At 48.8% G+C, this 27968-nt stretch overlaps 1 protein-coding gene across 1 annotated transcript; it reads left to right on the top strand.

Annotated features, from left to right (window-relative positions):
- The first annotated feature begins 174 nt into the window (after positions 1–174).
- Positions 175–27586, top strand: ADGRD2 (adhesion G protein-coupled receptor D2). Its single transcript, XM_020793310.3, has 25 exons — positions 175–526; positions 1180–1243; positions 1934–2170; positions 2792–3430; positions 4335–4433; positions 4907–4992; positions 5521–5805; positions 6396–6507; positions 7783–7917; positions 8132–8246; positions 8948–9053; positions 9492–9547; positions 11717–11843; positions 12159–12262; positions 12520–12622; positions 12887–13040; positions 13369–13502; positions 13668–13783; positions 15875–15995; positions 18024–18065; positions 18986–19039; positions 19509–19650; positions 19761–19819; positions 22949–22979; positions 26267–27586. The coding sequence occupies exons 1-25, from the start codon at positions 479–481 to the stop codon at positions 26272–26274; spliced, it is 3177 nt and encodes a 1058-aa protein (XP_020648969.3). The 5' UTR covers positions 175–478; the 3' UTR covers positions 26275–27586.
- Positions 27587–27968: the final 382 nt, after the last annotated feature.

Consider the following 27968-nt stretch of genomic DNA (forward strand, 5'->3'; position numbering starts at 1 on the left):
TGTACAGGAAGAGGCCGGACCGTTTAGATTCCCTCCTCCCAGAGTTTCACCCACCCCACCCCTGCTCGCCATCCAAAGGCAATGCTGAGCGAGGGTCCATTTTCTTCTACACCTGGGCGTTCAGGGGAGCCGAAGACTCAGCCGGAGGGCCCACTCCTTCTTGGGACACGCTCAGGATGGTCCGGCCGGTTCTGAAAGCAGGCTATACATTAAACTTGTAGTACCTTGAGATGTACACATTTTGGGCGGTGTAAGATTTCGTGGACCGCAGCGCCAGCTCTTCGGACACACAGCCTCTCCCGTGGTCAGCTTTAGGGTCCCGCAGGCCTTTTTCGCTGCCCCAGATTCGCCCAGCTGCCCACGGATGGAGACCATCAAATAGAAAGACACACCCCGAACTTCGCAACACCATCCATTCCTTGCCCGCCAAAACCGATGGGGTTGCTGTGCTTCTCTCTCCTTCACGCAGTTCATCGTCATGATCGGCAGAACTGGGATGCGTGTCTTTCTACTCCTCGGTTTTCTGGTAAGTTTACCCATTCAGTGGCAATGAGGTGGGAGTCAAAGCGGGCAAGGCCCCTGGCAGAGTCCAGCCGTGGTTCTCGTGAAAGCCGAGGTGGGCAACATGGCCCTTTTTGGGGGTTGGTTTTGGACTGCAATACCCATTGAGCCCAGCCACTGCAGCCCACGGCTGAGGATGATGGAACTGGTAGAACAAGGATCTGGAGGGCCCACGGCGGCTTGCTGACTGATTTAATGCGGGCTGGGGGCTAAACAGCTGGAGAGAAAGAATAACCCTTACAAATATCTTAAAGGAAGGGTCGGCAACTTGCAAATTTAAGGGCCAATTGTCTGCCCATGTGTTCCTTGAGGAGGCCCCAGGGAGTCTTAAAATGCAAACAAAGGAGTAGAAGGAGGTGGGAAGGAGGAAGAAAGAGAAAAGGGTTGTGTTTGTACCAAGGAGACAGGAAAAAGCCCTTTTCATATGCTCAGAGGCGCTTATTTTATGCATGCCATTCTCCTTCCTGAGCAAAGAAAGAGCAGAGAAGGGAAGGGACCTTGCTTTGCGGAACCAAAGGATCCGATTATTCTGCCTGGGGTTTGCTCAAGACAGAAAAAGGAAATAAAAATAGTTGGTTCTGCTTCTAGAAAAAAAAAGATGTTTAAATTCCTCAACAGACTGACATCCCCCCAGGAAATGTGTCCGGCTTTACCATACCTGCAGAAAATCACACAGCGAAAGGTTAGTGTGTTACAATCTGTGCGTGGAGGTGCGTCACAGTAAAATTTGTTCGAGGAGGAAAATGACATGAAAAGCCAGCATCATGACCTTGTTTAAACCTTGGGGCAGCAGGAAATGCAAGCTGGTCCTAAGGCTCTTTTTTGCAACCCCCCCCAATCCAGAGCCCCCCACTGCCTCTCATTAGAGCATCCTTCGTGGGGCAGGCAGTGCAGTGCGGTGGATGCCTCGGACAGCGGAAATTAAGACTCATGAAAGAGCAGCGACTTTTTTTCTTTAGTTATTAGTTATTGCCTTTTCCGGCCAGGGATGGGGGTAAACCATTCTGTGGGATTTTCTGCTTCAGGTGTCCAAATATCGGACAGCTGTTCATCTTTGTAACTTAGAAAATCTATCCTTACGCTGTGTCGAGAGATTGGCCTGTCAGCTTAATGTTGCCATTCTCACTGGCAGCAAAGGTGGCCCTCGCCCAGATCCTTTCCAAAACCCTATCTGGAGTGTCACCCATTCAAGAATTATCCAGACTTGACCCAGCTTAACTTCCAAAATCGGACAAGGTCAGATGTGTTCAAAGTGGTGCCCTGGATAATCTTGTTGCTTCCAGATAAAATCAGTAAATGTTTCAGCTTGGCGTTGCTGCTAAGGCCCGCGGCGGCTGTTCCTGCTTCTCCTCCTCTTATTTCCTCCTTCCAGGTCTTGAGACCACCTCTGTGATTATTGAGACACCCGGCGATGTGTACGAATACGTCTCTTCCCCTCGGGACTGGTGGCACGCCCAGGGATACTGCCAGCAGCATTTTGCTCAGCTGCCGTCGGAGATCTGGGCGGGCGAGCTGGCCTCTCTTGGCAAAAATCTGCACTCTCGCCAAGTCCGGAGCACCATCTGGTTAAACGACGGGCAGGTGTATTTGCAGAAACCGAAGCTGCGGCGTGAGTAGCCCAGGAGTATTAAAGAGATGAACTGGAGTTTGCAATCATGGGGCGGAAGGATAAGCCATGATATCAGGGTTTATATGCTTTCTGGGATCTTGGTTTATCTTCTGTATCATCACCATTACCTTCTTTATTGCTTTGAATCATCGTCATTATCGTCTTAGAGCTGCAGAGCTGGAAGGCACCCTCTAGATCATCAAGTCAACAGCTCCTGTCAAGGAGGCCCCTTTTGGGGGGAATCGAACCCCTGACCTCTGGCTCCACAGCCAGACGCCTAAACCACTGAGCCCTCCTGCCCTTTCTCTCAGGAGTTTAAGGCTTTGTTCATGTTTTTTTCTCCTACAAACCACCCAATTTTGCCTAAACTGGTTCATTTTAACACTGTCATCATCATCATTGTCATCATCATCATTTCTACTTCCCTGGACCTTTTATTTCAATATTCCTATTTCCAATATTCTTGGAAAGGTGGTATTACTGGACCGCATTACCATTCTGAAATTCTGAGACGAATAGCTTAAAAAACAAACAAAGGCATTTCCAGGTTCTTATAAGCTGAACTCTTCAACATCCTCTGCTTCTCTCTCTCTCTCTCTCTCTCTCTCTCTCTCTCTCTAGGGATTCACTCAGTGCCGATCCTGGTGTTCAGGAACAAAACGGACACAAAGTTTGTGAAGGTCCTGGCGGACTTCCCGGCCATGCCGGCGGTCAGCGCCTGCGGCCACGTCCAGTGGGACCGAGCGGCTGTAGAAATCTCCACCGTTTTCTCCTACGCGGTTCCGGCGTTCATCAATGAGTTCCAGGTGCGTGGCTTTGTGGACGAAGACGGCTTTGTCCGGTTTGCCATCATCCTCCGAGGGCACCACTCGCCTTATTTGCCGGCCTTCCACGCCGACGGGCAGTGGCACCATTTCTGCGTCACGTGGCACCAGCGCAACGGGACGTGGGCCCTCTACGCCGATGGAAAGCAGAAGGCCTCCTCGGGGGGGCTGTCGGCCTCCCACACCGTGGACGGCCACGGGACCTTCATCATTGGGCAGGACCAGGACTCCCTGGGAGGGGCTTATAAGGAGAAAGAGTCCTTCAGTGGGAACATCACGGGGCTGCATGTCTGGCGCAGAGCGTTAAGCCACGAGCAGGTCGAGAGAGTGCGCTCCTGCCTGGCCATTGAGGAAGGGCTTGTCTTTCGCTGGAGCACCGACATCTTTGAAGTGGAAGCCAGCGTCCAGCAGGCCACCGTGCAACTCACATGCCCCGGTAAGCCCATCTTGGTGTTCTGCCTGTGTCGGCTGTCCACGGGCGGTCTGCAACGGAGATGGGGGGGCTGGCAGGAGGGATGCGGGGGGGGGGAGGAAGAGTGACGAGAATCGTAGCCCAGCACGCAGGCGGCCACCTGGGTGGGAGACCCTAGCCCATGGGGAGGAGGAAGCACCTGCTGCTGGCGGGCCTGATCCCTGAAACCTTGGAGAGCGGATCCTGCCATTCAGAACCTCCAGGAGCCGGTGAGATGAACCCAAGCTCTGATGTGGTCTATGGATGTTCCTGTTCGTAGAACTGGCCATAAACCACTACCCCCCTTCAGAACATTTCCCCCAATGGAGACTGGTTCCAATCCCATCCACGTTTTCCATGCATGCATCCTTGAAACCAACACCTCTGAATTTGCATGCTATCCCACTCCCCATTCATGCCCTCCTTGTTTTCACAGCTATTTTCTTTCTCTTCTTCCATCCTGCCTGCTTTTAACTGTCTGTCCCTTCACTTTTCTTCATCACATTCCGATTTCATGGCTGCTTATACAGTACCACGCTTCCTGCTCAGGTTGCACCCTCTATGGCCCTTGGTGAGCCTTTTCTGCACCTCAGACTGACCTCTCACTTCTTCTGCGCCAGCTGCAGTGCTTGTGCACATTCCGTGGCAACGCCTCTCCTCTCACTGTGCTCGGGGACCTTTCGTGACATCACAGCAGCACAGCCAATGTTATCAAGGCCATCATTGGAAAGTCTGTGGCCAGATTTTATAGCTCAAAAGGTCAACTTACAACAATGAAGATGATTTTAGGGTTGCGCCATTTGAAATCAAAGCCCAGCATGGCCGTTGCTTTCTCCTATAAGAAATTGTGGAGGCTTTTGAGTGTGTGTCCATCTGTCTGCCCCTGTAGGACCCATGGAAGAATGTCGGGTTTTTAACATTCCCCAGGGAAGTCTGGATTACACCTCTTGCTTGCAGGCCTTGCCGTTTGTCTGTCACTACAAAAAAGGTAGAGCGGATTGTTTTTATCTTTTACAGAAGGATTCCCATTTATTCTAGTGGTCCTCAACATTTAATCTCCGTTTACTGCAAACTCGGCAGGACGGTGATTTTAAAAACGCTTTTACACCCAACATGATTGTTATGGGGTGTTTCTAATCTGGCTGTCATGGGTGAAGAGCTGCCAAACCTTCTCCCCATAGATTGAAAGAGGGGGAGTTGCTGTTTCAACCTGCTCACTGTGTATTTCTAGATCACATAAGGGGGGCATTTGTACCTCGTCAATAAAAGAAAGAGGGAACGAGTACCAGAAACCAAGGATAACTACTTTCCATGCAATGTACAAATGTCCGTTTATAAGCCTAAGTGCAAATTTCGGAAGCATGATGATCATTTAGTAACAGGCTCTTTGCAGTCCTTGCACTAACAGTTCCTTGCCAAGAAAACTGAGTGTCGCCTTGTTTCTTGGGTTTTCCTCTGCAGAACTTTATTTCCAGCTGAAGGAAATGCAGTCCAGATCCGTCCCGCCACTCATTGCACGGATTAATGCATGGGCCAACGCAACAGTGGTGAGTCTAAGATCTGGGTCCCTCGCCCAGCAGGATACCCAGGTGATGTGAAGTTATTTTTAAATGTTCGCTTTGAGTGTTGTTCGAAGACATTTCAGCGGAAGTCGTTCAGCTTGTAGGTCTTTCAGCTTTGTAAAGAGCAAAGAAAATGGATTACTTTTCAAACATAATAATAATTAATTGGGATGAATTACTTTTAAAAAGTGACTTTCGAAGTTCTGTGTAGACCTAATTTAAAGGGCATTTTAAGGCTGTTTGAGATGTATTTTGACATATATTCTGCTAAGTGTTATGCCATTCTGTTATGAATCAGAAAGGAATTTAGTTCTTTAAAAAGCAATCAAATTCTTATGATTGCTACTGATTATAATATTTTGTGGCTTTTGTTGTTAATCGCCGCAATTTCATATAGGCAAAATTTTTTGAATACTAACAATTAAAGGAACAAACTACTTTTATAGTTACTTTACAAAGTAACTTTTCAAGATCCCATTTTAACCCCATTGCTTTCTGACCCCCTGGCTGTAGATTCCAGAGGATGTTTTCCAGGCAAATGTCCAGCCAGAGGTGAACGTTTCAGCTGCTGGCGATGTCCTCAGGGTTGTGGAGACGGTATTGTCAGATGTTGACCCGCCACCTCTGGAAGCAGCTGCTCTCCTAGGTGTCTTCCAGTTGCTGAAAGAGGTCTCAGACCTGGAGGTCAAGGATCCAGAACAGATGGCCAGCTTGGAACAACTGGGTTCAAGTTACGTGAAAGTCACCGGCATCCTCCTGGAGGAACGGAACGCCGAGGAATGGTCTGAGATAAAGCCGGTAAAAATTATGATGATGATAGAATAATAGTGGAGGGAAGGGGTCTGAGGAGAGTCCAAGAGATCTGGAGGAACCAAGATGAAAACGCACTAGAGAAGCAGAAAGCATTCAACCTTTCTCCTCTTCTGTAGGATCAGCCGGCAAAGCCATGATTATGGTCCTACCAGGGCATCTGCATGACCTCTTTTAGGAAGGACGGTCCTCCATTCGAGGTGCCATCTAATTCAAAGGGCATTCCCTCCCTTTTCTGGATTTTTTTTCTTCTTCCTCTTTTTCTTTACCGTTCTGCAACAAAACATTTAAAAAAAAAACATGTTTTCCGAGCTTCGATTTCATTTCAGGGTCTGTTGGGGATTGTAAGATGCTGAGCCTTGTTTAAATCTGGACTCGCCGTTGTTAGGGCGTTATGTGGGCAATGTGGTCAGGCTGAAGGATGTGAAAGTTCCTGATGTGGGCGGAAAGCCACTTTTAAGGAGGGTTTTCACCACAGAAAACGGCCCAATCCAGTCAACAGATGATAAAGAAGTGGGGGGGCTGGAGAGGTTGGTTGGTCTCATTGGTTTTCTTCCCACGGCGCCCGGGCTCTCCAGATCATCGGTGGACCCATGAGCATTGTCGAAAACGTGGACAAGATGGCTTCCAGCCTCCACCAGCTCCTGAGCAAGGAAAAGCCAAGAGTTGCTTTCCAGAATAAAAACATTGGTGAGTTGGAGCAAAGTGGGGCATCTGACCTTGTGTGAGCAATTGTGGGAGCAAGAGACAGCCAAGGCGCTTCACCTCCTTATTTACACCAGAGGTGGACAAAATTCCTTTATTTTATTTTTTTTATTTGAACACCCAGAATCCTACTGTGGAGATAGTAACACCAGCCCTGGTAAGGTGGAAAAGCTGGGATGTTTTAATTGGTGGGGACGATGACACTAATCAGCTTGCCCCTTGCCGATTTATGCTTGTTTAGTGGATAGAGTGATGGATCAGGACTCTGGAGAACAGGGTTCGAATCTCTGCTCAGCCATGGAAACTGAGGGAGTGGATCTCGTAAAACCACTCCTTAAATATCTCACTTACCTTGAAAGACCTTAGTAGTGTCACTATATGACTTGTTCTGTGACAGCACGGAACACACAAGAGAAATTAAAAAATCACGCAAAAAGGAATAGACCTAAATCTTGACAGCAAATTGTTGCTTATTAACAAGATGTTGGTTGCATTCCAGGGTGCACCTCGTTAATGAGCGGCAATTTGCCATCAAGACGTACACAAATTCCCTTGTAAAATTAGCCATAGAATCCTGTCTCCCAAGGTTTCCTTTTATATCTCTGCTTAAGAGAGAGCCAGGTAGGGCGATGTTTTCACACAGGCACCACAAGAGCGCAACATGTGGAGCATGACTTCCTGTATTATGGTAGGACCATGATATCCAAAGGGCATCGGTTCAACACCTGACCCCCAGATGCTGATAACCATGGCTATGCAAACCCTATATACTGTATAACATATTCTCTGGTTCCCTTTAGTGACCAGTTCTGGTAATACACCTTGGGAATGTCTATTTCTCTGGTTCCCTCTAGTGACCAGTTCTGGTAATACACCTTGGAAATGTCTATTTCTCTGGTTCCCTCTAGTGACCAGTTCTGGTAATACACCTTGGGAATGTCTATTTCTCTGGTTCCCTCTAGTGACCAGTTCTGGTAATATACCTTGGAAATGTCTATTTCTCTGGTTCCCTCTAGTGACCAGTTCTGGTAATACACCCTGGAAACGTCTATATACCTTGGAAACGTCTATTTCTAATTTAGTATTTTCAGGCAACTGTATTGATCCCACAAATATAGTGGTCCTGCTGTACTGGGTAACTTTGCTATGTTGCTAAATTTATTTTTGTGGTCTATATTGGGGCTCGGTGTTTTCTTGGGAGCAGCCCAGGCTTTCTGGAGATTTCCACTGCATTTCATTCTTGGCTTCTGTCCCTGCCAGGAATCGAAATACAGCGTATGGAACTCAGTGGGTCCACACCCAGCAGTGCTGAGTATGTGATGTCGCACCAGCACCGTGATGAGAAAGACCGGATCGAGGTTCCCTCGGAAGAAATGCAGAGGCTAAGAGAAAGAGGTGTGTTGGGGGGGGGCTGGCTGAGCACCCGCAGTTCGGTGTTTACCCCTCAACCACTTGTTTGTGGTGATGGGGAGATGATAGTGAGCATCTGCCTCCCTCCCCCCTCCCTGGGCTCCTTTCACAGCCCAATCTCAGCTCTGCTCACACCACCGTCCCCCTGGATTCTGCCAGGATTCTACCAGAAATATCCTACATTTTCCTCCCTGTCCAGGTCTGAATCAAATCACAATAACAAATACCTGGTACAGCTATGGCTCCCTCCAGCGGCTTTTGGCCAGCAGAAGTTCTGTGTTCGAGGACGCGGCAGTGTCGGATGGAGGCAGGAGGTCGGTGGCTGGGGGTTTGCAGAGAGGGGTGGGGAGATGGTCCAAAGAAGGCAGAATTTGACTCACTGGATGCGATCTGGAGTTTCAAAAAGCAACTTTCCCAAGCTGTGCCATCCCCATATCTTGGCTGATATTCTGTGTTAGAGGGAAGGGTTGCCAGGACAAAAATCTTTTGTGCTTAGGATGGCGATGGCCATTTTTTCTAGCAAGAAAAGGTGCAGGAGAGCTGGAATGACCTTCTGTGAAGTTTGCAGGAATTTCTCTATAGAACTACGCAAAGAACCTGCCCAAAATCCAAGGGGAAACTGAGCTGGGAATTTTTGCATATACATTGGCTTTGCTCCAGGGGCAGAGTTTTAAGCAGGAGCCTGTGGATGCAAATACCCAATGACAGGATGAGGCTTCCCCGATATATATGATCCGTAAGCAATAGGTTGGTGGATTGATGTCATTTTGATGTTAGGACACTAGGTGGCGCTGGTGGCTTTCCCATTGCAACATCCAAGAAGCCTGAGACTTTCAGTCATTTTCTTTGCTAATAGGTGCATGGTGGGGGGGGGGCAGAGCAGGGAGGGCATTATCCACCCTGAAATCTTGGGAAGAGGTGCTCTCCCCCCCCAGCTCAGTCCATGACCTCCCCCCCCCCATTCTGTGAGGAGTGGGTCAAGGAAGTGAGCAGCATACGTTAATTTCCTACCCAGGTACTTGAGCAGCCAGGTGGGCTCCTCCATCATCTCCTCCTCTCTGGTCAGCGACTACGAGGAAATCAGCACGTCCGTCCGTTATAGTCTCCAGCACCAGGCCCAGGTGAGGTTTGAGGCAGGACCTGGGGAATTTTTGGAGATAAATGCCCTGGGAGGTGAAGGGAGAAAAATAGCCAGAAAGGAGATGCTGTAGAAGCTGGACAAGGATTCCCCTTCCATGTTGTGTCTCTCTCTTTTCTCTTCCTCCTCCCTGTATTCCTTCCTTCCTTCCTTCCTTCCTTCCTTCCTTCCTTCCTTCCTTCCTTCCTTCCTTCCTTCCTTCCTTCCTTCCTTCCTTCCTTCCTTCCTTCCTTCCTTCCTTCCTTCCTTCCTTCCTTCCTTCCTTCCTTCCTTCCTTCCTTCCTTCCTTCCTTCCTTTCTCTTCCTCCCACCCCATTTCTGTGTTCTTCTTCCCGAGAACAGTTTGTTTGGAGTGCCAGTTTTTACAGAATTTCTTCTCTTGGATGTTCAAACTTTCTTTTGTGACCCTTTCCTCTGGCAGGCTCTCCCGGACGAGCTGGTGATGCCCTTTTGTGCCTTCTGGAACTTCAGCAGAAGGTGAGCTATTTTCCAGAGAGAGAGAGAGAGAGAGAGAGAGAGAGAGAGAGACCTGAAGGGCAAGTGGGCAAGTGTCTTGGTTAGCCAGCTGCCAAAGAACAGACTAAACAGCAGGGACTTGAGTCACAGGACTAGCAACTTGACTTGGGGTTTTCTTTTCAATGACACAGACTCAACTTGTGATTCAGAACCCACCCGCTCCTCCCTTTTTCCTGGGGGGGGGGAAATCTTGTTTCTAACAGGGACTTGGACTTGGGACTTGGTACCAGGTACCAAAGACTGGGACTTGGTACCAAAGACTTGAACTCGGGACTTAAACTCAAAGACTTGCCAAAATCCCTGCTAACCAGGTTGGAACTCCAACTACGTTGCTCTGTCTGTGTGTGAGTCTAGAGGCAAAAACGTGGCAATTTTATTAAGTCCCGTCCCACACCAACTCAGCACACACACACACACACACACACACACACACACACACACACACACACACACACAGAGAGAGAGAGAAGTGGGCAATGATCCAAAGCTTTCTGGAGAGCCCGGGGTTGGGGAAATCAGCTTCTCCGCCCTCTGTATCTTTCCATGGGTCCAAGCAGTGTAAACCTTATCAGAGGCTGATGGACAGGTATATGCTTGTTCTTACACCCTTGCCAGACATGTGGCGTATGAGGGAGCCGTCCTTGCTTGGGGAGGCTTTCTTGGGCCACATTATCTGCAAGGACTCGTAACCTTTCCCGAACCCCTTTCCCCTGACTGATGCCTCCAGGGTGGGACAGAGAAGAGCTGCGTGGAGAATTATGGGCCGTAAGGAATGCGAAATGTCAGGCTGGACATAAATATCATCAGGCACAGGACATGGTTAGCTCGTTCCTCGTCTTCTTTCCGCCCCATTGAACTCGCTTCTCAAACCGAGATCTTTTGCACGCCCCCCCCCCCAAACTTGGGTGCAAATTTTGAGTGATAGATATTTGTGACCCCTGATCCTCTCCTCCCCAGCAGAGGACAGGGTCCAGTGATCCTTCTCTTGGCAGCCTCCCACCTGGCTCGTGGCCAAGAAGCTTAATTAGGAGCACTTGAAACATTTTATTTTAATTTTTTTTGTTTGGTTTTAGAAAAGGAACATGTTGTGTTACTTTAGAGGGGATAAGTTTGCAAAAGCAGTCTGCTGTGTTGTGCATCTCATTCCGGCCTTGTGGTTGCCCTTTCCAGCAGCCAAACAATTAAAAGAAAATACAGGGACATATTGTCTGATTATATGTGGTGTGGTGGGTAGAGTGGTGGACTAGGACCGAGGAGACCTGAGTTCGAATCCTGCTTGGCCAAAAAAAAAAAAAAAACTCGGGGGGGTGAATATAACTGATAAAACCATACCTTAACCGTTCCACTCCCCCAGTCAGTTTCTATGGCTGAGCGGGGGATTTGAATCCTCTTTTCCAAAGACATAATCCATCACTCACCCTGGGAATTGCTTCCAATTTAATAATTTGATTTCAATTTAATACAGGTACTTTCCGGTTCCCTCTGACATTACGCTTTGGAAATACGACAACAATGGCAAAAAACTGAATATAAAGTATTTCCTTGGCCGCTAAGAGTGGACCATAGGGGAGGCCCAAAACTTGCCAAATTTCTCTCAAAAAGCGTCTAGAAACTCCTGAAAAGGCCCTTCTACAGCATAGAGTAATTAGAAAACATTGTTTTGTGACATGAAACGACGGTGTAATCTTGTAACTATTGATATGCCATTTTTGAAATGTAATGTAGATACCCCTTCCATCTCCAAAGTGTTTACCTAGAGGTGAGTACCTAACTTGTAAGCAGTTATTTCTCAGATCTGCTTATAACGGGTTTTAAAAAAAACCACCCACCTTTTTAGCAGGCTTTTCCAGTGCTTGACTGGAGAGTAACCCGCTTCATCCCAGATTTTGATTATGCAGACCAGTCTTTCCCCAGTCACTGTACTGGTTGGGGAACAATGGGCTTTGTAGTCCAGCACCCCGAGAAGGATGCCATGTTGCAGAATGCTCATCAACCTTGAGACCTGTCCTTCTATGCTTCTGCCCAGGTGACTCCGTAGCCTCAGGGGGTGTCGGTGGGTGGGGCCTTGGGGGGGGGCGCTTCTGCATCTTCCTCGCCCTCCCCGTCTCATTTGTCCCTCTCACACTCTAGTCCCGAAGGAGGCGGAAGCTGGTCTACCGCAGGCTGCTCGGTGATCAGCTCCCATGCGGAATTCACCACCTGTTCCTGTAATCATACTACCAACTTTGCCGTGCTCCTGCAGGTCTATGAAGTGCAGGTGAGAGGTGGCAGGAGGAGGAGGGGGAGGGACGAATGGGGGCGGGCAGGGCAGGGCAGAAGGGCTGCGGACCCCCGGGAAAAGCTTGCCAACCTACTGGAATCCTCTCTTAGGGTGGAAGCCGGGGCTGGCTGGGCGTCTCACCTCTTCTCCGTCCCTCCCTCCCTCCCTCTGTCCCTTTCTCTACGTGTCTACCCAACCGTCAGGCTCCCCAGCAGCCTGGTTGCTAGCCAAGGTGTTAAAATCAGGCCAAGGGCTGCTGATGGCCCGTGACTTGCCCCTTCCTTGATGAGTTTCTCCCCTCTCTTGGAACAGAGAAGTGCCGAAGAGGAGTCGATCTTGAAGACCCTGACTTTTGTGGGCTGCGGCGTGTCCTTCTGCGCTCTCATTGTCACTTTCGTCCTGTTCTTGGCCGTCGGGTAAAGCCGGCGCAGGGGCAGAGTTGAAGACTCTGAGAAGGGGGAAGAGGAGGCTGAGCCCACGGGGGCTGCCTCATTCCTTCCTTGAATCTTGGTCTGTCTCGGAGAAAGAGTCAGGGGTCACCGCCTGCTCAAAGGCCAAGGAAGTTCCCTTTTGGAGGGGCAACAACCCCCATCATGCTGGCACAAGAGGGGGGAAAGAGAGGAGCCCAGAGAAAAGGAGCGGGTCCTGAGTTCAAATCTCCCTCTTCTGGCAGGGTTCCCAAGAGCGAGAGGACGACAGTTCACAAAAACCTGATCTTTGCCTTGGCGGCCGCTGAAATCCTCCTCATGTTCAGTGAGTTGGCCAAAACCAATCAGGTAGGAAGCTAGAAGGGCCACAGGAGGGGTGGCGAATTTCCGGGCCCCTTGGTTGGGCAGAGACCAGAAAATAACAATTTGAAAACCTAAATGCCGCTGGTTTTCTTTATCAGAAGACCTCGTGGTTGACCTCTGTTTCTCCTTCTCACCAGAGGTTGGGAGTTCGATTCCCCACTGTGTCTCCTTCATGTGGGCTGGGCATGATGGTACATAGGGTCCCTTCCAGTTTTGCAATTGTAAGATGATGATGATGATTATCCCCAGGGGGTGTGCTTTGCTGTCACAGCCTTCTTACACCTCTTCTTCATGGCGGCTTTTGCCTGGATGCTCGTCGAAGGCCTTCTCCTTTGGAGCAAAGTGGTGGCCGTGAACATGAGCGAAGACCGGAGGATGAGGTTTTACTACGTGACCGGATGGGGTCTGTGTCCTGCTCGGGGATTCAGGGCGCGGGGAATGGAAAGCCAGAGAGCTCGGCTGGCTTTCTCTTGGGTTATTATTTGAGCCTCAAATTCACCTTTCTCTTCTCGCTGGATCCCAGATCCACTGACCCTGTTCCTCTTCGCTTCCTTGAGATTCTTGATCTCTGAACCCGACTTGTGTTGGTTGGTTCCTCAAAAGCCAGGACCCTTTAAAAGGAGGACTGCCCTTCCCCAAAAAAGACAACATAGGGCCACCGGCTTGTGGGTCCGATGTGAGATAAAACCATCTGCCCTTCATTTTTTGCCACTCTGGACTGTCTTTTTCAGGACTTCCGGTCGTGATCGTCGGCGTGACCTTGGCCACGTCATTCAACAAATACGTGGCGGACAACCACTGTTGGCTGAACGTACAGACGGACATCATCTGGGCCTTCGTCGGTCCCGTCCTCTTCGTCCTGACAGTAAGAACTCAAGGGATCCTTAGGGAGCATTTCCAGATTTTCCTGGACAACAAAAGAGAAATATAACCAAATAAAGAGATCCACCAGCTCCCCGTGGCCAGTGGCTACTCCATATTTACTTCCATGAGACCCCACCCCCCGACTACTCACTCTCATTTCCCGTAGGTTAATACTTTTGTGCTTTTCCGTGTGGTGGTGGTGACAGTGTCCAGCGCACGGCGACGGTCCCGGATGCTGACCCCAAAGAGCAGTCTGGAGAGGCAGATTGGGCTCCAGATTTGGTGAGTCTACAGGGCCCCTCTTTGGGCTACCAGTCTCCATGGGGCATCGAAGAAAAGAAAAGCTGGCCGGGTGTGCAGTCTATCCTTCCCAAGAAAGGAGCAGAGGTTGAAATGCTAAATTGCACCAGAGCTTTTGAAATTAGGCTACGGAGCATCGATGATCAGGCTGCGGGCTGTGTCTGCCCCTTAAAGCTGCAAGGTCTCCACCCTTGGTCTACAATCTTGGATAACCCAGATGTTCTTGGACCACAATTCCCAGAAACCTTCACCACCAGCTGTGCTGGATGAGGTTTGTGGGAATCACAGTCCAAGAACATCTGGGTAACCCAAGGTTAGGAGCCACTGCTCGAGAGTAAGCAGACTCTCTTAGTGTTCCTGTGAAGCAGATACATGATAATTCTTTACCTTTTTTCAGCATGATTGAATATGTTCTAAATATATTTATAATTATATACTTATTTAGCCATTATTTTATTGATAATCCAGCCTTTTCCGTAGAGCCCAAGTCAGGTTCAGAGATCAAGTGACTCAAGGTAAGGCATGATGGCATGCTTTTAAAAAATTGCAGTGCTAATTATGTTTAAAGGTTTTGCCATTTGTGCCTGGGTTATGGTGTTGGTTATTTTTTAAAAATGCTAACATAGGCTTTAATAATGTTCTAACCCAATATTACAAATGGTTAGAACGACAATAACTACACGGTGTGACTTTATTATATTTTATGGATTCCATTAGTTATATTTCAAATGCAATCAAGTTGCATTACAATCGATTGAATATCCATAATCGACACCAGTCTCTTGGTTAAAGAGATTGCAGGAGGGGGGCTGTGTCTCCTTTTGGTGTGGTGATCTGCGTTTGCAATCTATTGATCCGTTGTGAATAATAGGGTTTTACCGTTGTGCAAGGGGGCTGGCTGGCTTCCCCTTGTATGGCTACTGTCGAAAAAGAACCACGCATGAAGTGGATCCTTCTGTGTTCGTTTTCCTCCAACTGGCTACCAGCTTTAACGGGATGGCTCCTGGCTTAAATCAAATCAATGAAATTGGATGTCAGATAAACTTTCCGGCCAACTCCATTTTTGGAACCCTCGCTCCCTTTTCGTCATCTCTGCCCTCTTGCTGTTCGGGAGACTGTTTTCCCCCAAACTCTGATAAGGGCCCTGAGATGAGAATCGCTTGTTGCTGTTACACCAGCGCCACTTCTGAGCCATCAGACGCACGCCGTTCCCTCTGATGGATCAATAAGCCAGCCTCAATGCGGGGCTCTGAAGACATAGGCTGGCCGTGGAGGGCAGGGTGACATCCCTGTGGCGCGGGGTAAGGAGTGCGTGAGAGGTAGGGTCCCCTCCGGATGATGTCACGAACTTCCTCTGAGGCTCCTTTGTGTTTATAAACAGAGGACCGGCCTGGCCAGCAAAAGCAGCAGAAGGCTGCAAACCTTCCTGGTTTGTCTCCAGCGAAGCCCTGGTGTTTTGGCTTCTCCCTCTTGTTGGGAAACCACTGACTTCGAAAATAAATGAAAGGAAAAAGAAAAACAAGATAAGGCTCAGCTCGAAAAATCTTCCGCTCCATCGGCGGCTGCAGCGCCTAGATTTCGAGGCTTCTTTCCTCACCCCCTCACCCCCCATATCAGAAGGGGACGTTTCGTGAGATGCTGCAGAATGGAGTTTGTTTACCGATCCCTTTCCCCCACTGGATCCCTGCTAGAACAGCTTTGAGCTGCCTTTTTGGAAAAGTCAAGTTTATTTTATTTTTTTTAGACCACAAAGCCAAAGAACACCAGCGCTTAGGATTGCACATAAAACAGAATACCCTTCCCCTCCCCCCGCAAAACAAATGGACATGCTTAATTTGTGATAAAAATAAAAGGGATCAGATCCAATCAAAGTTTAATTTACTTAAAGTTCAACGGAAATATCATGGCTGGCAAATACATGCCTTGATTTTTACGATGCTATTTTGTGGAACTGCGTGTAAATTTTGAAGGTGCAAAGGTATGTTCCCCCAGACTTGAGGGTGGCCTGTGGCTACGTTAACGCTCTGTTTTCTGTATTTCTGCACGCTGTATCTTTCTGCTCCCTTTCGCCAGGGCCACCGCGAAGCCCGTCCTGGTCCTGCTGCCCGTCCTCGGTCTCACCTGGGTCTGTGGCATCCTCGTTCATCTCAGCGTCACCTGGGCCTACATCTTCATCGTGCTGAACTCCCTCCAGGTGAGTCACCTCGGAAGGTCAGCTTTTAAGAGAGATTCTTGATCATCTCGTTTTCCCTCTCCTACAAAGCCCAAATGCCACCCCGACCATCTGACCAGTAGCCACAGCTTCTGGTGCAACAGCCGCAACAGCAAAATGCTTTGCCTCTGAGCATGTACAAAGTGCTTTTCCCGCCCTAAGGTATCAGCAAGCTTTGAGAAGCCAATAGAGAGAGGAAGAAGAAATTAATTCAGCCCGCACTCCCATCGTTCTTCCTTTGGGTCCATATCCAGACACCCCGCATCATCTGTTCCCTCAGGGCCACCCCAAGGCTTTTGGCTGCCTGAGGACAAAGGCAAAATGGCGCTCCCCCTCCCCATTTCAAGACCAGTCTGGAAGTCAGATCTTTGCTTCAACTGTATTGATGATTCACATTCCTCCTAACTCAAGGGTTTGAAAAAGTTCCTTTTGCAGGGCGGAAGAGAGAACGGTCTACCAAACCACCCTGCCATGATCCTGTACTTTCAGCTTTATCTAGAGAAATAAAACTGCCCAGAGAAGCCTCATAAGAAAAGATTGATCTGCCTAGCGATGTAACCTTTCCTTATCAATAAGTGCTTTCCCACCCTTCCTGGGTAAAATCTTGATCCAGATCCCTGGGGCCTCCGCCATTGGGATTATTTGCAATGTCTCCTCCCGGCATTTGCCCCATGGAGGAGTTGGAATGGGTTCAGGGGGTGTCGGATCCAATTAAAGCCTTGGTTGCAAATCTTGATCAAAGGGTCGGGGTAGGGGGTGGAGGACAGGCGGAGAAGCAACAAGCCACAGCCTCTCCTGATAAAATAAACCCGGAGCAAAGAGTACAAGGAGATGACCAGGAGGGTGTAAATTTTTTAAGCTGTCTTTCCAGCCTCATGATTTAGAGGCTTGGAAATGTAATTAGGAGCGCCAAGTTTGCCAGGCTCCCTCCGTTAGCAAAATTTCAGGGGCAAGAGAGAGGGCGGGCGCGTGGGAGGGGGGGAGCAGTCTGCATAGGTCACTGTGTCACAGCTTAGAAATATATATATATAAAGATATAAAATGTAAGGTCTAAGAAATTACCAAACATGGTGTTTTAAAATACATGTTAAATCTCTGCATTTTAAAGCAGCTTTGAGATGTTCATGCTACGTTTTGAACCATTTTAAGAATGCATTAAAAAAAACTTCACACTACATGTTTCATGGAGGGGGGCAGAAATGCCAGTCACATTAGATTCGATGTGGATGGTGGTTCTTTGGAATATTGGATCACGTATAAAACAACCAAACGAGGCCGCCCTCCCCTTCTTACGGTCTTTAATTCTGAACTCAGAATGTCTCTCAGCCGACCTGAAGGGCCGTCAGTCACTGATGGCATTTGCAGAGTCAGGCCAACTTGAAGCCGGCTGGGCTTGGCAGAATCAAAGAGCAAAACGGCACCCTCTCCGGTAGGGCAAGTGGGTCCACTGTCGTGACAGTGGTCCATCTGCTTCGGATTTTAATCCAAACTTTAAAAAGAGCTATCTAAGTTACTCAAACTATTTGGGAATGGAGCTTGGAGAGTGCCCGCAGATCTGGACTAAAACCTGGCATGGACTCACCGCCCCAATGACTCTGGAGTCACCAGCGTCTATGGCTGTCTTCCCTTCCAGGTATCAAGGCTCATGGGACCAGCAGTTGGATCAACCTTCAATGCCTGATTTGAGATAGTATCTTCGGCTACCATGTCGAAGCAGCCAGCTAACAAGGAGCCCAAGTCTAGCCCCATAGATATACCCACAGATGCCTCATTTTTGCTCAACGGCATGGCAGGCCTTGGGGAAATCAAACCCTCTCTATATGCAACAGTCTCCTTTTAAAACAGAAATGGGGCAGCCTGTGGCCCTCCACACATGACATTGTACTACAACTCCCAACAGCCTTTGCCCTCATTGTGAGAGATGATGGGAAATGTAGTCTGAAAAATATCTGCATGACCACAGACAGTGCATCTTTGTTTATAAACAATCTCTCTCTCTCTTTTAAACAGGGTCTCTATATATTTCTGGTCTACGCAATCTACAACAGCGAGGTGAGACTGGAGGGGGGGGAGCACTGCTGCCAGAGCCGGGGCCGCCTTCTGATCACCTTTAACAAGCCCCACATTTCTAGTCCTTTGGGGGAGGAGCTTTGACAGATGTGGGCTGGAGAAACCTCCAACCCCAAAGTGCCTTCTGCGAGGCAGCTGCCCCAGAAGGTCGGTGGTGCCCTGTTTAGATCCTAGAAGGCGGAACAGGGTGTGAAGAGTGAAACACGTGCGCAGGGGTAGGAGGTGGGCCGTTGTGGCCCTGGGTCCCATCTCACGCAGGTGTGGACCCCTTCCGGGAAGGAAGGAAGGAAGGAAGGAAGGAAGGAAGGAAGGAAGGAAGGAAGGGAGGGAGGGAGGGAGGGAGGGAGGGAGAGAGAGGGTTCATCTAGTCAGGATTCTGGCTCTACTCATCGGTCTGGTCATGTGGGGGCATGTGCCCCCCCCCCAGAAAAAGTTTACCAAGCCATTGTGCAGAGATCCAATACAGGTAAGGGTGGATCTTGTGTCACCTTGAAGAACAAGCCTGTTAAGGAATGATTGAGAGGAGAAGGACATAGAAGAAGGATCAGGAAGGCTTGCAGCCCTTTTCAAACACCCGAAAGGCTATCACGCAGAAGGGTGCAGAGACTTGATCCCCACAGCTCAGGACGGAGCAGGAGCAGCACTCACGAGAGGCTGCCTCTGCCCAGACGCTGCTTCCCTACCTCTGAGAAGGAGATTAGAAAAAGTTCTTCCCTGGGAGGACCGCTCGCAGCATCCTCGTGCCAGCCACCGGCCCCCAAAAGGAACGCCTCCTCGCTCTCATGAGAACCCGTCATTTCTCGAGGGGAAACCACGGGGAACGAGCCCGTGGCACTTTCTGTGGAATGGCCCTTCTTTTGTGGGACAAGAGGGGGTCTCTCACCTCTGCCTTCCCTTGGCAGGTGCGCAACGCCATCCAGCGGATGAAGGAAAAGAAGAAGGCTCTCTCGTTCACCGTAAGTCCGGCGACGGGGCGTCTCCTGCAAGGTGATCTGGGGAAATGGACCTTCGATCCCACCCTTCCCATCAGAAAGGTCTCTCTGCCCATCTTCCCCCCCACACACAAAATCCACCTCAAAGGCACCACCTAGACCATCTTTTCCTGGCTGTTTCATACTACCACACCCATCCTCCCCAGTCACGGGGAGGGGGGGGAGGATGGCAGGCATCACCGTCCAACAGATCTGGAAGGCCCATGGCGGGAAAAGTCCGATTTGGGCTTTCTGCTCCCTCCCCCAAATCCCGTCTTCTGGCTATGCAGGCAGGATTCGAATCCAAAACTGGTTTTCCAAAGTGTTTATAACAAACGGAGGGACGGCTTTGACCCTCGCGGGGTCAGTTCGGCCGCACGTGGAAGGATGCCCACCCCGCTCGCCTGCTCCATGCCCGAAAGTGCTTTGCTGTTCCTTTCTCCTCCCGTTCCAGAACTGCTCCCACCCTATCAACTATCTCTCTAGTCCTCGAAACACTTCCTGGGAGATGGGCAAGCTCAGTACGACCGCTCCGGAGAACGCAACCTCTCCGGCCACGGAGAAGGAGGCCACGCTGAAGGACAGCAGCCACAAAGGTACGGGGCAGAGGGAGAGAGGCCACAGCAGCCCTCTTTGATGTTAATTTTATTCCCCCCCCCCCCGTTTCTTTTTCATCCTAGCGGATGCTCTTTTCTTCCCATTGCAGGGAACTTCGGGGGCAAAATGCCCATCGGACTTTCCTCCATGATGTCACCGGAGCGCCCGGTAGGTACCCAACTCCCGTCCAGGTGGTGTAATTCTAGAATGGTATCATCGCAGGATGGTAGAGGTGGGAAGGGGTCCCCCAAAGGTCATCTAGACCAACCCCCTGCCAATACAGCTAAAGCAGCCCTGACAGATGGCCATCCAACCCTCTGCAGCATGCCTGCCCTGCTCCTTTTCACCTCTGAGTTGCTGCCTTTCACCAAACATAGTTGATGTTTCTAGTCCTCATTGTTCTCACTAAGAGAAGAATGGAACACAACCCTAGGGAAATGTCTGAGGCCACACCTCACTGACTTAATAGCGATACCCGCTAAGGTTTCACATTGGGGGTCTTTGGAACGATCCAGCCCCTTCTCTGCAGTGATCTGTATCCCCTCCCACACACTTCTCTGTAAGAAGCAAGATGCAGGATCTGTCTCATAGTAAGCTCTAATGCAGCTGGTTTCCACATCCTAATCTTGGGCCATGTTCCCTTTTTCCTGACATTGCATCCACAGGCACCTGAAATGGCCCCCCATTCTGTCCCCCAGCCCATTTTAGAGCTGAGATCAGTTTCCCACAGCCCCGTCTCTCCCCCGCTCCCCACCACCCCTTCTTAAAAAAGACTATCCTTCTGCCATCTTCTTCCACCTATATTTAATATTCTCTTTTCCTCTCTCTCTTGAGTTTTAAGTGAATCCCTGGTCTTCAAAACCCCCACCCCTCCCCTCCTATCTCTCTTGAGCGATAGCCTTTGCCCAGCCCTGGTGTCTTATTTTCTGTCTCCTAAGGAATTTTTACAACAGAGCCCTAAAGCCGTAAATTTAAATATAACATACATCCAGGAGCCCACGGATATTTAGTGTGAAACTGATATTTCATTCAACATTTCTCTCCGTTTCGGTATGTCCGATGAAGTGGACGTGCCCACGAACGCTCACCTTAAAATATATTAGTTAGTCTTTAAGGTGCCTGTAAGGGTCGCGGCCACCGGAGTCTCCCTCCCTGTCCGCCGACTTTTAAAGCCAGCCGTGGCTGCGTCAGACCCAGGTTGACTCCAGCAGAGGAAAGGAAAAGCTGGCTGATTCCCCTACACATTTTACCCACCCCTACCCTGTTGCCTTTGAGCCAAGCGTTCTAGGAAATGAAGAGGAAGAAAGAACACACATTATTATTATTTAAAAAAAATTAGATTACATTTCTGCTATGGTCCTCGCTCGCTGTGGCACAAAATTAAAATAAAATAAAATAAAGGATTATGGAATGTTCCATCCAGTCAGCGTCCAAGGGCACCGGTTGCCAAGCCGCCGCATGCTTTTTTATCTCCGGAGCGGGGCCCAGGGAACGGCAGGCAAGGATGCGTATGCCTTGGGGGGGGGGGAGAAGCTGAGCCATCTGCCCCGTTGGCTGAGCTGCGCAGGTAATGCAATCCGAACGCCGGTCAACCGCTCCCCGCCACGTCCAGGTGTCAGATCCTACAATCCGCGTCATTGCTAAGCTTCTAGCCACCCAAGTCTTAGAGGTGAGCTAAAGAGATTAATTTCTCCAGGGCGAGGCTGCACTTAATCAGAGGGAGGTGTGTGTGTTTTCTTTAATGCCAAGGTCAGCTCGGCTTTCTCATCTTGGGGGCCAAAGAGGCAAAAAAAGAGAAGCCGGCGGGCTTGCAGTCTGCAGGGGCTTCCTTTCCCCCTGCTTGAAAACAGCAAAAGGGGAACAGTTCAGGTCCTGTATACTCTGAAGGGCTGAATTCACAAGCTTCTGACATCCACATAGGCATGTATGTTAATCCGGGGAAATGGTTCTTTGGCCGTTTTCAGAGTGCTTTTTTTCAGATGGCAAGGCAAAAGTGAGCGGAGAGCCTCAGAACCAATTTCTAGGACGAGAAAACGAACACGTTTCGGTTCCCCGTTCTTAACATACCTGCAGCCTACGGACTAAAAATTGCATCTCTTTAAAAGAGAAGAATGAACGCTTGCGTTTTCAAGAGGCCGACCAGTACCAGCTGCTTCACAGCGCAGTGATGGAGCTACAGAAAATGTGCACAGGCGCAAACAGAGAGACGCAGATGGCCATGGATTTAAACAATATCTTTTTTTTCCCCTCCAGTGAAGATTGGGTTTGCCTCTAATCTCAGTTTTACTCCCCCTCTTCCTCCACCCTGGATAAGAATGACTGTAAACACAAAAAGTTTATAGAGCTTTTCTTACCTTCTTCAGGAAATTCACTTTATTTTAAAAACAAAACCGAACTCCCACAGCTGTCTCGGGGTGATGGAAGTTGTAGTCCAGACTCACCCAGAGGTCTGTGGGTGTGAGGAAGCTTGGCTTAGCCATAAAAGAGGCTGGTCTAGTTTATTCTGTGGGAATACTTCCCTTCTGGAGCTTTTGATTCCAAGAAAAAACAAACAGTGGTTCTTTTACCCCAGAATGGAAAAGAATTTCTAGTACGAAAATCTAATCTTTTCAATGGGCAGGTCTGGAAAGACACAACGCTTGTCTTCTTTCCTTATAATGTGTGCCCATTGTAGTACTTCTTTCAGCCCCAGGTATATTAAAAAAATGCAAAAAGCAACGTTTTTAATGTGTATCCCACAATTCCTCAAATGAGGTCAAAGGGGGGGGGGGCGATACACAGCTCTGCTTCCTACTTCGGCCTTCTCAAGGACCCTGCGAGGTAGAACAAGAGGATGAAAATATCCGCCTAAACTGAGCCAGTGAGAGCTTTCCACCTCAGCAGGAACTAGACTTGGATCTCCTACACTTTATTTCAACCCTCTTAACCTTTACACCACGTTGTTGTCATCCGGGACAACCCGCATCCTTAAATCTTCCCTGGGTCAGAAATGACAGCGTTGACCTGCACAATTAGAAGGTGTTTATTTATCCTGCCTCTGCCCCTCTTTTTCCCCCCATGGATAAACCTTCCCCCCAAAAGCCATCCTAGGTCACACAAAAGCTTTGCTTAGCCCACCTGTTGTCATTCTTCCCACCCACCTACCCATGTTTGCAAAAGTTCCCATCCTAGACATTAAGCTGAGTTCTGGGGCTCAGAAGAAACGGTACGAAAGCTGTGTGAAAAAACTGCACTTCGGAAAAATGTGTTAAGCCCGTGTCCTCCCACTGAGACGTCTTTTCTTTTCTCCCACTGCAGGCCGTACAGCTGACCGCCTTCAAATCATCAGGTACACATTCAGATCCCGGCCTCCCCCGTGTCCTGTGTTGGCAGGTTTTCCTTCTCATTCCCATTTAAGACAACTCCCATCCTTTACTTTAAAAAAAGAAGAATACCCTCCTAGCTTTCAATGCCTAAGAGGAAGACCAGGAAGACGTCCTAGTTCTTTTGCATTTGGGGCTGGGGGTGGGTGTAGTGCTTGCTTGAACCCATGGCCCTCGTCAACACCTTCTTTGCTTTGTGTTCAGAGCAGAGATGGGGGGGTTGGAGGAAACGAAACAGGGTGTGTTTTGTTCCTGTGTGGGGGAGGACGTGCCGAACACTGAAAAACAGCCCAGGTGCTGTGAGCACAGAAAGGTCCCTGACCCCCATGTTCAATAAAGCTCCCAGCCTTTTGCAAATTGTTTTATAAATAGAGATTCCCTCTTCCCAACCTACCTTACTTGTGGGTCTGAGCTCGCCCTGGCCATTTCCTATTGTTCCTCTGGTGTAGGTCCTTGATGACCACTTTCTCGTAGACCTCTGCTTGTTATCCATCTCCCCCCAAACCGACCCTTCCCTTCACAACTGGGCTCGGCTTCTGCAGCATCGTTTCTTACCAAATCGATGGCCGAACCCTGGCAGAGAACCCCCTAAAATCAGTTCCTCCCTAATAGATTGGCATCCGTTGGCGGCTAAGAGGAGACCAGCGGTCCCGAAGAAGCACCTTCGTATCAATCCGGCTCTATTTAGCCGAAGGCTCGAGAGGCCGAATCAAACTTCTTTGCCTCTAAGATGGCAGGAGATGCTTTACTGCTCATGTGTTCACGGCAGTCCTCGGTCTTTACAAAGTCAACCATCTGCCTCCAACTTACTGTTTAGATGGGCAAAGAGGGTACCTTTTAACCAGCCTTCCCAGAGACAGATGCACTGCATCTGGAAAGACATACCGTCAGGCAGAATGGGGCCCGATTCTCCAATCCAGAGCAAATTTCTACAACAGTCCATTTCATTTCATTTTTAGTCTTTTTGTCCTGCTGTTTTTAATGTCTTCCATCTCACCCAGATCAAGGCTTTACTGCAAATGCAAGGCAAAGGCTATGGCAGATATTTTTGGCCGCTAGGTTGGCAATGTTAGTCTTTTGGGGATGCTGGGTTTTGTAGTAAATATATATATATACCAGGGCCAGCCTCTCATTTTGACACAGCTGCACTCCTTTATTTATTTATACAATTTCCCTCCCTCTCTTTGCTGCCTTCCGAGCAAACAGCCCACAGTGGCGTCCAGGAACAGACATAACATTCCCATTCCAAACAATTTCAGCAAGATATATTATCTATGTATATAGATATATATGTATAATTTTTTTAAAGGACCTGCTCAGTGAGGTCCGTAACAAGCCCACAAAAGCAGGACAATCCTGCAGGGCCAGAAAGGGGAACGTGAACAGCTTTGTCGCCTATTTATCCTGTCGATTCGCTAGATGCCGTCCCTGAACGTAAGTGCTGAGTAAAATCTCTGCATCCTCCGGAACTCACAAGACTCTGTGTCTTACTCTCAGATTATTTCAAACTCCTGTTTCCAAAAACCACCACGATCGGTCTTTGCGTCCTGTCCCTGGACCTCTGCTAACAGCCGAGCCAAGGCGAGCCTCTTATTAAAGCAACAAACCGATAATGGACCGCAGTAACAGACAGCGCTTTCTGTTTGTATGGATTTCGAAAGGTGTTTCTGTCCTTCCGTAACCCCATCAATTCCTTTCAAACCTCTAGGAGCCCATTCTCTGGACAATGCGGTCCTCTGTGTCTCCCCACAAATGCGCGCATTTCCCTTCTAATTAGTTTCTGGATGGCTTTATGGAGGTATGATCTTCTGTCAATATTCATTACACCCCATTATGCGGGCAGGCGAGACCCTCGCAGAGTGTTTGCCCAGGAAGGGAATCGTGTTGTCACATATTTGCACAGACAATAAGGAGTGTCTCTTTGCGCACGCCCCCCCCCACCCTCCATCTTGGCGAAGGAGGCGATTGCCTCGGCCTCCCCCCCCTCCACCCCCATCTCCTCGAGTGTCACTCCATTGTTTCCCTCCGCGATAATTTCATTATCCACTTTGAATACATCTTGCATGTTGCTAAGCTGTGCATAGCAACATCGGGCTCGCTCTCCTCCGCAGCTGGGCAGAGCTGGGATTGGGGGGGCAGCTCTTCTGAGGCGCTGCTGCAGTCCCTTCCCCTTGGTAAAATCACAGAAGCCAGGGAAAGGGGTGCCAGGTAGACCGTCTTTTGCGGTTTTCAGAAGTTACAAGAAGACAACAGCAGGCCTTTCCCTCTTCCTTTTCAATTAAGACTAGCCCTATTTAAAGCTGCGGCTGTGGAATTTTTGCTTCGAACCCCTATTATTTATCTTGTGGCATCTCAAAGCACCCTCCCTTGCTATCCAACACAGATGTGAAGTCGCCAAGCGAGGTGATCTGGAGATCTAGAGGTGTGGTTGTTACCACCTTACGACACAAAGCAGCTTCCAAACTAGCTGGACAGCTGTGGTGCAGTGATAGTCTGGCTTCTGCGATCTCTCCGTTGGCTGTTGGCTTAGACTACTGCGATGCAGTCCCCCAGGAACTGCCCTGGATGGTGGTCCGGAAAGAGCAAACGGCTCAGATTAAAGCTGGGTTACTAATCAGGGATGGGCTTTAGCCGTGGTCCCCAACCTTGGGCATCCCGATGTTCTTGGTCTACAACTCCCAGAAGCCTTCACTCTGCTGGCCAGGATTTCTGGGAGTTGAAGTCCAAGAACATCTGGAGGCCCCAAGGTTGGGGACCACTGTGCTTTAGGACTATTTAAGGCCCAGGCTATATCGGCTGGGCCGTGTCTTTCAGTCAGTTTGCAGGCTCAGGTTACAAATACTGATTTTGGGCAATTTTTTGCCCATTGGGCCAACATGATTGACAGGCGGCCTGTTTCCATACGTCCCTGCTTTAGATTTTAAGATCTTCTGTTGAGGGCCTTTCATGGGTACCCCACCTTCTGGGGGCAGAAAGGTGCTTCGCAAGGGTGACGCCCACATGGCGTGTGTTTTTTTAAAACTTCCTCCAAGACCCTTGCATGCTACAGGAGGGCAGGCTTACTAGAGCATACCAGACTGTTAAGCCAAGGATCATTTTGCAACCCCGTGCCTTCCAGATCACCCTGAACATGGGTCCTGCTAACATCTGGAGGAGACCATGCTGAGAAAGGATGGAATCAGAAGAGGTTTGCCTAAAAATATTTATTCTCTGCAAATTAGGCCATGCTGAGCTGTTTTCTCCTGTCTTTCAGGTCTGTAAGGGCAGCTGTTCCACGCCATAACTTCCATTCCACAACCGATCCGGAGGTACTTCCAAAAGACAAGGAGACACAAGGAACTGAGTGATGTCCTACTCAACTCTTTTCCTTTGGCTTCCTCCAGATCCGAGTTCGAACGGGCAAAACTGTGCTTGCTTATGGTTTATCCGGCAAGTAGCTTTCCCCAAACACCTTGCTCCTCACCTTTTCCCTGGTCCCCTTGAACCCACAGTTTTTCCACATCCCAAGACAGCGAATCTTTCTGGTTTTGGTGTCCTGGTTAGCGTAATCATGGAACAGCAAGTGTGGAAGGACACAAATCAAACTCTTCAGCCTGCTCAGCTTGCTTCCCCACATGGGCCCGATTCACCTAGAAGGGGGCCTGCAACCCAAGAGGGATGCAGAGAAGTTGGGTGTTCATACAGAGGAAAGGCCTGGTGGATTGGGTCACCTGTGAAGGATACTTGTCTCCTCTACGACTGTTCCAAAGTGAAGGTGTAACAAAGTTCTAACTTGTTGTTGTGATGGACTGAACTCCCTTCTCCTCTAGCTCTTGCTTCAACTGCACCTCCTGTACCCCAAATTCTGTGATTCTGCCTGCAGAATCTTTTGTCTGCCTGCAGAATCTTTAATCTGCCTGCAGAATCTTTTGTCTGCCTGCAGAATCTTTTATCTGCCTGCAGAATCTTGTCTGCCTGCAGAATCTTTTGTCTGCCTGCAGAATCTTTTATCTGCCTGCAGAATCTTGTCTGCCTGCAGAATCTTTAATCTGCCTGCAGAATCTTTTGTCTGCCTGCAGAATCTTTTGTCTGCCTGCAGAATCTTTAATCTGCCTGCAGAATCTTTTGTCTGCCTGCAGAATCTTTAATCTGCCTGCAAAGCAGCTCATCCACAAACCCTACTGCCTGCGGATTATGGGATCTGTAGTCTAGCCCACACTTAGAGGGCCTCCGATAGGGAAAGGTGGGGATTAAAACCTATTTTTAATTGTCCCCTCTCTGTGTCTTTCTTCTTGTCCATTCACCTTTCTGAGTGATTTGTAAATACCTCTAGAATGTTCAGAACTTTGATGGTAAAAAAAATCTTTAGAAAGAAAGTTATATTTAAAAAAAAAAAAAGAATTATTTAGACAAGCATATTGAGCTATCCAGCATGCCATTTTGGTGTATTGACGTTTCTGGAATTTGTCCTACTGTATAACTGTGTGTTGATTATTTTAATGGATTGATTTTACGGATTAATATTTGGTTGGCTGCTCCAGGCTCCCATTGGAAATAAAGTGGGATGGATTAAACATTTGAAATAACTGCCACATTCCCCCCGCGTTGCTGTTGTTTATTTCTTTATTTGTTTCAAACATCTGCTTGGGATAATAGGGCACCATTTTGGCTACACTCTGCTGCAAAGCCCACATGTTTGAAAAATCTTTGGAAATTTATTTTCTATACTTTGCATGAAAGAAATCCTCAAATCCTTCAGAATGGAGCTTTGCCTCTGGATTTTTTTTCATCCCATTCTGACTGGAATCCTCTGACATGAAAACGAATCTGCCATAGTAAGTGCTGTAGCGCTAATCTACACCTCCTGCAACAAAGCCCGGTATAAAATAATACCACCTTCCAATACCATCTCTTTCCTTTATGGTGCTGCATTCTGTGTTTCCATTTTTCATTTTGTTTATCTATTAGTTACTTTT

Source organism: Pogona vitticeps, chromosome ZW-PAR, assembly GCF_051106095.1.
Source record: "Pogona vitticeps strain Pit_001003342236 chromosome ZW-PAR, PviZW2.1, whole genome shotgun sequence".
Taxonomy (NCBI): Eukaryota; Metazoa; Chordata; class Lepidosauria; order Squamata; family Agamidae; genus Pogona; species Pogona vitticeps.